The 12,091-nt window shown below is 42.2% G+C and overlaps 1 protein-coding gene across 2 annotated transcripts in view; it reads left to right on the top strand.

The window, feature by feature from the left end:
- Positions 1–7,558: 7,558 nt before the first annotated feature.
- Positions 7,559–12,091, top strand: part of tasor2 (transcription activation suppressor family member 2) — a 47,018-nt gene continuing 42,485 nt past the window's right edge. For both annotated transcript variants that reach the window (XM_080762572.1, XM_080762571.1), the window contains exons 1-5: positions 7,559–7,717; positions 7,836–7,955; positions 8,293–8,441; positions 8,903–8,998; positions 9,125–9,197. In XM_080762572.1, coding sequence (XP_080618698.1) covers positions 7,943–7,955; positions 8,293–8,441; positions 8,903–8,998; positions 9,125–9,197 — 331 coding nt within the window. In that variant the 5' untranslated portion in view covers positions 7,559–7,717; positions 7,836–7,942. The remainder of the gene's footprint in view (positions 7,718–7,835; positions 7,956–8,292; positions 8,442–8,902; positions 8,999–9,124; positions 9,198–12,091) is intronic.

The following is a 12,091-nucleotide window of genomic DNA, read 5'->3' as shown; positions in this document are numbered from 1 at the left end:
GCCACAGCCGTCGCTGCAAGAAAACATGAACATGACCACCCAGGCGCAATCCATCGTCATCACTGACGGACGGATGCCTATGAATGGGGGGGGAATGTCCCTTGGCAGCATATGACGTAATGATTAATTTGTGCTTGATATGGCATTGGTGTCAGATTACATATATGTATACATACGGTAGGGGCATTACCTTTAATTCACCCGACACTGAAACATATCATTATTATCACCATCGAAAGCCAGTTATACCCTGGCATTGGTACATATCTTCATCACATCATATGCTGCTACGGGACATCATCATCATCGGTGATCACTCGGTGTCGAGTATGATGGTCCTCCTCGGGGGGTCCTTGTTGTGGGTCCTCAGATGACTATGAAGGCCAATTCTGGAACCACATATTTTTGTGCAGTGTGGGAATGGGTGTGAGGTGCTGGGGGTGGGATGTGGAACGGCCTCTCTGATGGTGGTTGCTGCTCTCTCCTTTCGTTGATGCCTCGTGACTGTGGCAGCCCGGTGGAGATTGCGTTCGTGGAAAATGGCTCCCTCATAGAGACTTTTCCTCCATGTGCTTCTATTTTGAGCAAGGTCTTCCCAGCTTATGCTGTCTATGTGGAATTGCTTGAGGCTGATCCTGATGTTGTCCTTGAAACGCTTTTTCTGACCTCCAGGAGTTCTCTGACCAGTCGCTAGCTCTGAGTAGAGGACCTGTTTAGGAAGGCGAGTGTCTGGCATTCGCACAACATGGCCTGTCCATCTGAGCTGGTGTTTACAGATGATTGTGCCAATGCTTTCGATATCTGCCTCCTCGAGCACACTCACATTTGTGCGCCTCTCCTTCCAATCGATCCGCAGGATTTTGCGCAGGCACCTCTGGTGGTAGGACTCCAGGGCTCGTACATGTCTGCTGTAGGTGGTCCATGTCTCTGCACCATATAGGAGCGTGGGCAGGACAACTGCCTTGTAGACAAGGATCTTCGTCCTAGCCAACAGGTCAGAGTTTTCAAAGACTCTTTTACGAAGCTTTGCAAAAAAGCCCCACCTGCACAGCAGATGCGATGATGTACTTCACAGTCAATGTCTGCCCTTGAGGAGAGGTGGCTACCCAAGTAGGGGAACTGGTCTACGTTTTCAAGGACTGTGTTGTTGATCGTTATTGTTGGTGGGGTTATGGAGGAATCTGGTGGAGGCTGATGGAGAACCTTGGTCTTTTTCACATTTATGGCCAATCCCAGGAGTTTGTATGCTCCAGCAAAAGCATGGAGCATACATGCTTTTGGCATTGGTACATATCTTCATCACGTCATACGCATCAAACAACCCAAGTAACCACAGTATACTGCTAATCAATTTACAGATTACATATACATAGAGGCATTTCCTTTAATCCACCCGACAATGAAACATATCTTTATTATGTCACCATTGAGAGCCAGGTATACCCTGGCATTGGTACATATCTATATCTTCATGTAATGATTTATTTGTGCTTGATATGGCATTGGTTTCAGATGATATATATACATGTATGTATATTATGTAAGTTATATATATGTATATGTAATTTGTAAATTGGAAAGTAGTATACTGTGATTACTTGGATCGTTTTATACATATGACGTGGCTGCGTATGACGTAAGGAGTTAGAGACACCTATTACTCAGACCATGATTTAGTATTGATATCACTATAATCCAAAATTAAGTAAAATTAAAGCAAGGTTATTGAAGGTTTAAAATAAATAATATTATACTATATATATGTGATAACATATATATTTTTCTACGAACTTTCAGATCTCAGCCTCTCTGTGAAACATTGAAATTAACTAGAACTGCACTCTATCGAGTGCCTACTTGCGTGTTGCACACAAGTAGACCATAAATGTCCTACTAGTGCGCAAGCAGAGCGTGCAAGTACTAGTATATCTTCATATAAACAGTACAACTTACATACATATACATTATGTATATGTAGGTTGTATACTGTATATGTAATTTGTAAGTTGATGAGTCGTATACTGTGGTTACTTGGGTTGTTTAAGAGTATGGCGTGGCTGCATGATTTGAGAGTGACGTAATGAAGATATGTACCAATGCCAGGGTATAACTGGCTCTCGATGGTGACATAATAAAGGTAGGTTTCAGATTACATACATGTATACATAGAGGCATTAATCAGTGTTTTATGAACACAATTGCTGCTGTATTTTATACCTCATACTAAGCATTTAAAGTATGAGGTATAAAGTACAGCAGCCTTGTGTTCATAAAACAGAAAGATTGGGTATTGGGTAAGACTGACGTTATGCATCTTTCAGGACCTTTCACTGCTTTGCCTCAACCATTACTCAATGGCTCTGGACTCAGCCACCGTGGTGGATATTTTGAGATTCCGTTTTTTTTATTTTTATGTTGCCACTACCGTTGGAGCAGCCATAAACTACACAAGTTCATCCCGATGTTCTGGGCATCTTTGTAATGTTAGTGTTTAGTAAAAAGCAGGTAAAAGAGTAACGTTTGAGGCAGACTAATCAGTTACTCTGCCGTTCACTATAGTAGAAGAGGTGCGCCTGGGGAGGGTTTAAACCCCACAGCTACGTCGAGTCCGCCTACAGGAAATACGTAAGCTGCGACCATGAGACCCGTTCCTGGATTCGTCTATAGCCCAACTTTGCCACGAACAAGAGCTCTCTAGACATCCCGGTCCTGGGCCATTTTCTCCAGCTGTCCCCATGTGTGGCCAGATCTCTTCACATCTGCATCCAGGCCACGCCGCCATGTATTTCGTGGTCTGCCCCTCTTCCTTCTCCCCTGTGGGTTCCAGAACAGGGCATATCTTGTGATGCTAGATGCAGGCTTGCGAAAAGTGTGGCCGATCCATCGTCAGCGCCTTTGGATGATTTATTCCTCCACCAGGGAGGAAGACATTTTCTCGTGTTCCAGTGTATGTTCCTGGTCTCCTGTTTTTTGTTAATAAACCCCTCTTGTATTCGACCTGCCTGTCCTGTCTGCACTTGAGTCCAACACCTGCCTGTCCTGAACCGTGACAGTACGAACTAACCATAATGGACCCAGCGGACAATGCAGAGGTGGACGAGTTTGCCGAACTGCTACTCTCCATGAGTTCCATAATGGAAGACTGCCTTCGTCCATCCACCAGTGCAGAGCAGAAGATCATGTCTGCGAAACAGGTTCTCCGCTTGGCCTACTCCAGGCCCGACCTAGCAGGCAAGCTGGATATAGTTATAAAGGGGTTGTGGGCTGCCATAGGCAATGCTCCTGCTAGCATTCGGGCTGCTAGCCTTCGACCTGCTTCACCGCCTGCTCTCCAGCCTGCTAGCCCGCAGTCTGCTTCACAATCTGCTTCCCTGTCTGCTCACCAGCCCTTCACCTGGAAGAACTTTGGGGTGACCAGGGAGGTGTTTTTTGAAGATGGTGAGTTTCTTGAGCAACTTGCTCAATATTGGAGGAGGGACCCTGAATTTGCCCAGTATTTGGCGTTTTTCCGGTGGGAGAGTCGTGGTGCCCCTCATCCTCAGTTGTCCTGGTTCGATTTCTCCAACCCTCTCTCCAATTCCTGCCTATTCTGTTCCTGTGTCACCTGAACCTGCTCCACCCCCCGATCCTGCACAGCTGCGTGATCCCATGCCGCCCGGCATCCAGGAGCCTCCGCCGCCCGGCGTCCAGGAGCCTCCGCCGCCCGGCATCCAGGAGCCTCCGCCGCCCGGCATCCAGGAGCCTCCGCCGCCCGGCATTCAGGAGCCTCCGTCCTGCATCCAGGAGCCGAGGCCCTGCATACAGGAGCCTCCGTCCTGCATTCAGGAGCCGAGGCCCTGCATCCAGAAGCCACGTCCATCTGCAGTCCCGCCTGCAGCCCCGTCTCGTCCGTCTGCAGTCCCGCCTGCAGCCCCGTCTCCAGCCACTTATCCGGAGTCTGCAGCCCCTGGCATCCCCTCCGACGGTGGCGTTGCCTCCTTCTGCAGCGTCCCTGGCGTCCCTTCCTAAGTCCTCTGCCTTGCCCAAGCCCTCGTCGGCTGTCCCCGCCGACGTCCTGCCCGGAATCCCCGTCGGCTGTCCCCGCCGACGTCCTGCCGGAACCCCAGTCGGCTGTCCCCGCTGACGTCCTGCCGGATCCCCTGTCGGCTGTCCCCGCCATATATATAGAAGCTCATGGCGAAACGCGTCGTGTTAATAAATAAGTTGATAAGTTGTCTGTCTCTTTTCCCTAGAGAGTGCAGTCCCTTCCTTGGAAGGTTTTTTCCCTTTTTGATATATATATATATTGTGACAGACTGAAGTGGGAGACGGAGACAGTGGAGAAGTTTTACGATTGAGGTGCGCAGCCTCTTTTATTTCATGGGGTAAATAGCATCATCATCAATCATAGCAGTCCAGGGAATGGGAACGTGAATCACAGTCCGTTGGCCACACGGTGCGATTGAGATAGAAGTTAGTCTTTTTTAAACAACAGAAAGATATCTAACATAAATCCTCCTCTTCGGGGCTAAACACTGTCTCCCGGCCCGAAGCCACTCTGGCGAGGCGGCGGTGACAGTGCGGTAAAATAAACAGGCTTCTCTTCGGCCCTCTAGGTTCTACGGCAAACAATGGCTCCACCGGTGAGTCCGGGTAAATACAGGTAGGTGGTCTAACATAGAATAACACAGTTCGTTAGCTACGTCCTCTTCTCCCTGCCAGGTCCCCGGGACAGGTGTTGTGTCGCTCAGGTATGATGATAACACAGGTATACCACCCGCTTCAACCAAGGGTTTCGCTAGCCTCCCATCCATGGCAATATATACCCTTAGCGGAGTCTTCGCCTTTGATATGTGAACAGTGGTAAGGTTTCTCTTACGGCCTTGTTTTAGGCAGTGTCGGTCCGAGGTGGCAAGGGGTCCCCGCTGTATCTCTCTCTCACTAGCGGCAGGGGGACGAGGAGTGGGTGGCGTCCTCTCCCGCCGCCTCTCTTCCACCTCGCTTCTCCGTGTCCAGCTCCGATCCTAGAAGCCTGTCAGATAGAGTGGCGATGAGGACATGCATACAAAACGAATTAACAGTGGGGCACGTGTATGAGAAACATAGTGTCGCTTACCACCCGAAGTCTCTCATGAGGCGTGCCTCTGTCAGTTCGTGGTGAACCAGCTGCTTCTGCGCTCAGAGTGAGAGTGGCTTTTATACTCGGCCTGATGTTGCGCGGCTGGCGGTGATTGCTCGCGGCATCATTTCCGTCTATCCTTTTATTCGGCAAATACACCTGGCCTATCACCTGCCCGAGTGGCCTTATCACGCTCTGACGTGTGTTGCGACAGACAGCGTGGCTGGTCACCATGGCAACGCGCTCACTATAACTACTACTTAGATCCCACAACATATATATATATATACACATGTATATGTACACCATCCGTATATCTAGGTGTGTCCTGGGATTTTTATTTTCTATGAAAAGTGCCCTGTCAGAAAAAGGTTGGGAAACACTGCAGTACAGTACAGTACGGTACATTATGGTACGGTACGGTATGGCATGGCACGGTACAGTACAGTACAGTAATGTACAGCACAGCACGGTACAGTACAGCACGGTACGGTAAGGTACAGTATGGTACAGAACAGCATGGTACGGTACGGTACATTATGGTACATTACGGTACAGTACAGTATTGTACAGTACAGTACATTATTGTACAGTACAGCACAGCACAGCACAGCACAGTACAGTACAGTACAGTACAGTACAGTACAGTACAGTACAGTACAGTACAGTGCTTACCGGAGACGTACAGGACAAATATTGTAGTTTTGACTCCACTGCATTTCTATGAAGGGAAACGTACAGTACATTAGGAACTATACCGTACTCAGATCTTTGAATTTACATTATGAAAAATGTCTACATTTTAATAAAGCAATGCATTTAAGAAAATATACCTTGTAATTTGTACTATTGAATATTCAAATATTTGAAAACAAACAGACAGAAAACAAAAACAAAAAACCATACATACATACATACACATACATACATACATACACATACATACATACATAGACGCCTCTGCCTTGCATAGTCCCCAGTGAATAGGCAGTTTGCCCTTCACTGGTAACCCTATTTTGGACTTACTTTTAAATATATTAAGGTATTGCGGGTTAAGTAGGCTACTGGGGTTTTATCTACTAGGCCCTACTAGTAAAAAATCAGGGAGGGGGGAAAGGGGAGAAAAACCTGTTGAACAGGTGAAAGTTGTGGAACTTGTGGAACAGTCTCTCACTGCAAAAAATAAAATACATTGTTAAAGGTTTCTATTAAAACATGAACATTAATTCTTCCACTAGTCCATCAAATAGATTATTGTTTCTATTTTTAAGGAATACAAATGTAAATCGAGGCAGCACTTAGCCTATGATTTTTTTATTTTTATCTAGCAGCCTAAACTACAGTAGAACTTCTACTGCGTGTGACTTTCAAAATGGATCCGCTCGTGTTGAGCTGTGTCAAGAACGTTTAAATAAACCACAAGCAGCGTCATGTCAAACGATCGTAAGCTTTTGACTTCCGGCCCAAATATTTCAGAATAAAAGTAAGCCTATAGGCCTGCGTTTTTATTTTTAATAGGCCTACACGACTACACGTGGTATTCTAGAATAATTTTAGAGTTGATCCTGCAAGCAATATGTTAATTTTACTTTTTTCCCTTTCCGTACTTTACTTTTCTATTTTTTGCTATGTCAATTACAATGCCTTTATTATGACATTGTTCTGGAGTTTATTGCCTCACTTATTTTAAACAGAATACACAGGCTTTGGTTTGTAGCAGCATTGTCTTTACTACAGGTAAGGTCAGGCGACGGCCTGGGACCCCAGCAGTCAGTGAAATATGAACTGTTAATTAATAATAATAATAATAATAATAATAATAATAATAATAATAATAATAAAAACGTATGCACACAAAGGGGCCTCAGGGTTTGCCTTCCAGGGGCCATATATATATATATATATATATATATATATATATATATATGCTATTAGCCAGGGCTGTCAAAATGACTGAGTTAACTGAGTTAATTACCGGTAACTAAATTGACCCGCCCCATACATCCGATAATCCCATCCACTCCCATCCACATACCGGTAGGCACAGTCCTGACTCCTATAATAATAACACCATATCCTACCACACTGGATTTGTTATGAATAAAACATACATACGTTTGTTAAATGTACGGTATGTATATTCATTCCCACAGCAATAGGCAGAAATACATGGCATATTTGGTGGTTAATCATGATTAATACATTTTCAAATATATAAATCAATATTGTGGGGACGACTGCTATTGTGTAGCAGCATCAGATGTGGGGACATGGGGTATGACTATACAGACCAACCAACGCCACACCATAAAAAGTTGGAATTTATTTGTCAACCATAGCCTCGGAGAGTCGGGGCGATTTAGTCAACCATGACTTTTATTTGGAAATTGTCGACCGGAAGTCTAATGTTTATGCTTGCCATACTGACGCGCAAGTGTCGTGATCTCCAAACGATGTGAACGCTTGGGGCTGGTGGTTTCTGTTTCCTTTTAGAAACCTAGCCTTATAATGGTTAGAGTACATTTATTAAGTGATTAACAAGCAGTCAATACCAAATTGGTCTCTTCGCAAGGAATAACAAACGAGGTTCATGTGGATGTGGAATTGTGGCTATTTCGTGTAGGTTTTGTTCTAACTTAAAACTTTTTTACTTCCTGGTTTTTGCAATATCTTTCCCCTCCCTTCTTTTATTGTCGGGGTGGTAAAGTGACTTTTAACATTTAAAAAAATCTTTCAGATGCGTGGAGTTACTGAAGTATCACCCTTCCATTGGGATGTTTTTCACAAGAGACACGAGATTACGACGAATGCCAAAAGGAGATATTCCATAAGTGGAATTGTGCCATGGAAAAAAAAGGTTAGGTTTTGTGTGTGTGTGTGTGTGTCATACATGTGTGTACTAATTTTATTATGCTATTCACCAAGACTGACTGATATAAATTATTTCATAATAGCGCAGAAGACGCTGGTTTCCTTATTGACGGGTATTTAAAGTTACGAAAGTCAAAGTGTACACTAGGGCATGTAAGTTAGTCAGTTTCATATGGATTTGGGGGGCTATAGACTATTTTAATCACCAGCTACTATATTTTTTCTTATTTTACGCAAGCCTAGGCTACTTCTACATCACATGGAAAGGTACAGCATTCTTCCTGGCTGCTCAAATTAACCGACTTCCAAATTATGTCCACTAGGTTTTTTGGTACGTGTCTCCGAAAGTTCAGATAACTTTCTGAAGAACGTCTTGGCACCTCTTCAGAAATCATACTTGTATGAGAAATCCAAGGAGTCATTCAGATATAAATCCGCATTTTTAATCAAGAACGCAAGACTTAGAAAAAAGGTGAGATTGTTTTCACTCGATCTTTCTTCATGTCGTCACTCACTGCCCCACCGTATGTCGTTGGTTTTGTGGTGTCACCGTGTCATATACTTTACCCTGTGTTTTCCCCCTTCTCAAGTTGCATAAACTATATAGGCCTACGAAAATATATAGCCTACATTTAAAATAAAAAGGCAATAAAGTACCTCAGTCTCTTACTTTTGGTCACCAGAAACTGGTTTAATTGATAATGACACAAATAGAAGTATTACATTCCCAAACATTGACAATAACTATAATCATCACTATAACTTTGGCAGATAAATAGGATATGGCTATAACAGATGATCAGAATTATGCATTATGATTAGGCTATAGTTCTATATCTAGATCTCAGACTTTTATGGGCAAAGAAATAAGAACATTAAAATGAAAATAATCCGAGCATAAAATCGGAATCAATTGCATCACTTTCTTCACAGTATGAGGCCTTCCGTGCCAAGAAAAGAGCAGAGGGCTATTCAAAAGAGGAACTGAAGGAGTCGTATGGATTTGTGCTATTTGATGATGAAAACAAGGTAGAGGAATTATAACTTGTTTTTCTCACAAATATATTGTCACACAGAAGAATTTGAATCAATGTTCTTATTGTGTGTGTGTGTGTGTGTGTGTGTGTGTGTGTGTGTGTGTGTGATATTTGAAAGGCTAATAAGCTGGGAGAAACTGGTGTGGTCACTGGAAATGGCACATGCACAACACTTGGAGATCCATCTAAGGGTAAATAATATTTTTGCAATTACTATCTAACACCTTTCCACTTTCCAGCCCACTTCCTGTCAGTTATTGCATCACCAGAGATAACCACAATTAACGCAGTATTGAGTACGTAGAGAAAAGCAGAATTCTGCAATCATTACAGCTTTACATACAGTGTTATGCCATTTAATTTAATAGCTACTGGGACCTCTTTGTGTGGTTAAATCAAACTGACACAATTGCATTTTTGATGTGTAAAAGATAGGTTAGTAATAGTATGTGACACCAAATTTCTCTAATGATTTAGCATGCATGCAAAAAGAAAGTCAGCAGGTATCTTACCAATCTGTGTTAAGCAGTGAGCACATGTTTGTCTTGACTTGTATTTCACTGTAAAGTGAAACTATGGTAGTATTATGTATGAATGTGCAAAACTGAAAGTGAAACAATTGTTCCTTGTGGAAGAATCTAAACTTACAGTTAATGAAATGGAACAACCTAAAAGGGGTGGGAGACTAGAAGGAATGCATTTTGTGAATTCTCAGTTTCCCTTCTGCTAATGGCATCCATTTAACATTTAATTGTATGGTCTTTCACATGGCCTGAGCTTGCTTGTGATTGAGTCATGGGCAAAAATTCTAGATAATGTTCTAATGTTGTAGATATCACTGTTAATTTATCAGCTGAATTGAGACTGTTTCTGATAGTTAATGAGTAACCAGTGGTCAAAGTCCTTTTACTGAGCTGTTTGACTTTAACGTTTTTAGCTCTGAGCTGTAGTATAAAACCATGTGATAACATAAGGTGTCATAAGGTGTTGCCAAAGAGACTACTGAAATCGATGTTACACAGTAATTAAGGGCCTTATCTTGCCTCACACCTTTTTGTGTGAATGCATGTCCTGCCCCCACCCGGTTTTGTAATACCCGTCGTACCCGTTCTCAGAGTACCACTGTTGTAACAAGCTGTGGCTGTGTCCCTTGTATTCCCTTATATGGACATCCCTCGATGTCATAACCAGTATAAAGCCATGTACCGGCATATCGGTCTGATTGGATGTGATGGACAACCGCATCTCCATGATATAATCCGATCGATATACATCGGTATATACATAAATCGATTATTTAAAAATGTATACTTTAGGGATGCACCGAAAGGGAAATTCTTGGCCGAATACCGAATATAGGAAACAGTTGGCCGAAAACTGAATACCAAATATCCGAATATGATTAATATTATATATCTTTATATAATATTATAAAAAGTCTTCTGAAAGAATATATATTCAAAGATTTGTGCCACATTTTCACGATTTCTCAAAAATAGCAGACCTACAAGCTTGTAGCGCGTCACTCGGTGGTGCGCTATGAGCTTGTAGATCTATTTTTCAATAGCTGAAGTATAACATAATGCTTAGTTAAAACACCAAAACGGGTTCCCATCCAGAATGGGTTAAAGCTACCTGATTTATGGCAAAATAAATGGTTAAGGCAAAACTTAACTTAAATAATAATCACTATTATGGGTCCATAAAACATTTATTCAGCTCTTTTGAATGTAATTGCATACACTATTCGGTGATATATTTTCTGCCTAATTCGGGCTGAAACCGAATAGTATATATATATATATATATAATATATTTCTGTTGCAAAGTCATCCATTCCAAACCCGATCTACAGTAACTACATTAGAGGATACTATTTATTTTGTTAGCTTAGACATGCTATATGCCGTGCAATGTTGAGTACAGGGCTACAGGTCTAATCATTTGCCTGATTGAGGCAACATTTATGTGGATGGATAACAGAATATCTTTTTCCCCAATAGTTTTTTTATGGTTGACTATCAATTAATTGTTAATATAGAATTATAGTAGATCAGATAGCCTATTTTCTAATGTTTTTCAAAAATAATAAATGCCTAATATAATAAGATTAGGCATAAGAGATAAGGCGCAAGATAGGACCCTAGGACTTTAATTGATTATCATACATACAGTACATAATCAAACACATGAACTGTAAACGATAGCTTAACACTGTTAGCTTTAACACTGGGAACATTCTTACAATAGTGCCAGAGAAAACATGAATCTCATCCGACCAGTTGTGTTTTAGATCAAATTACTTCTTTTTGTGAGGTGTCAAGCAACTCTTATCACCTTCTTAAATGTGCATGAACATAGTTATACTTAACTCATATCGCTATCGGCTGATATTTGCCGTTATCGGTCCATATTGGTATCGGCAAATAAAGCTGACTTTAAATGATGGAGGCATCTGATATTTATCTGTTGTTGATGAGCATCAAATTTGGTTGTTGGTTATCGTAGTGTACCAAGCTGCAGATTCTGAACAGTTATTTATTTATTTATTATAATGAAGATTTGTTTGTTTCCCTAGCACAAAAGGGAGAAATCAAAACTACGACAAACCGCTGAAGTTATATAAAAAAAAATCACAGCCGTGTGAAGTGAGGGCCACTCTTATCATTATACATCATCATTCATACATCATCTCATGAACAACTGGATTTATGTGATTGGTTAGCCGATTTCCTCATCTACATATGACGTAAAATTTCCCTTCATTGTCAATGGCAGTTTGTGTTGCCACAACTTCACGTCATATTTGAAGGACATAATTGACCTAATTTCTCCTTCCATTGTCAATGGCAATTATGAGACGTGTGGGGACAAAAGCTGTATATAGGACTCCTAGCGGCCCTCAAAAATAGGAACTATCAAATATAATATTGACCAATCAGAAGAGGGGGCGGGGCTACGTTACACCAATGAAGGACAAGGACTGAACCAAATCCAATGACACCATCCACAGACTGGTGGGTGGTGTCATTGGACTTGGTTCAGAGTATGACAAACCATTGAAAAGTTATAGGACAAAATAGGA

Source organism: Protomyctophum bolini, assembly GCF_963924005.1.
Source record: "Protomyctophum bolini genome assembly, chromosome: 4".
Classification (NCBI taxonomy): domain Eukaryota; kingdom Metazoa; phylum Chordata; class Actinopteri; order Myctophiformes; family Myctophidae; genus Protomyctophum; species Protomyctophum bolini.
Note: the sequence above shows the minus strand (reverse complement) of the source record. Positions and strands in the feature narration are given on the sequence as shown.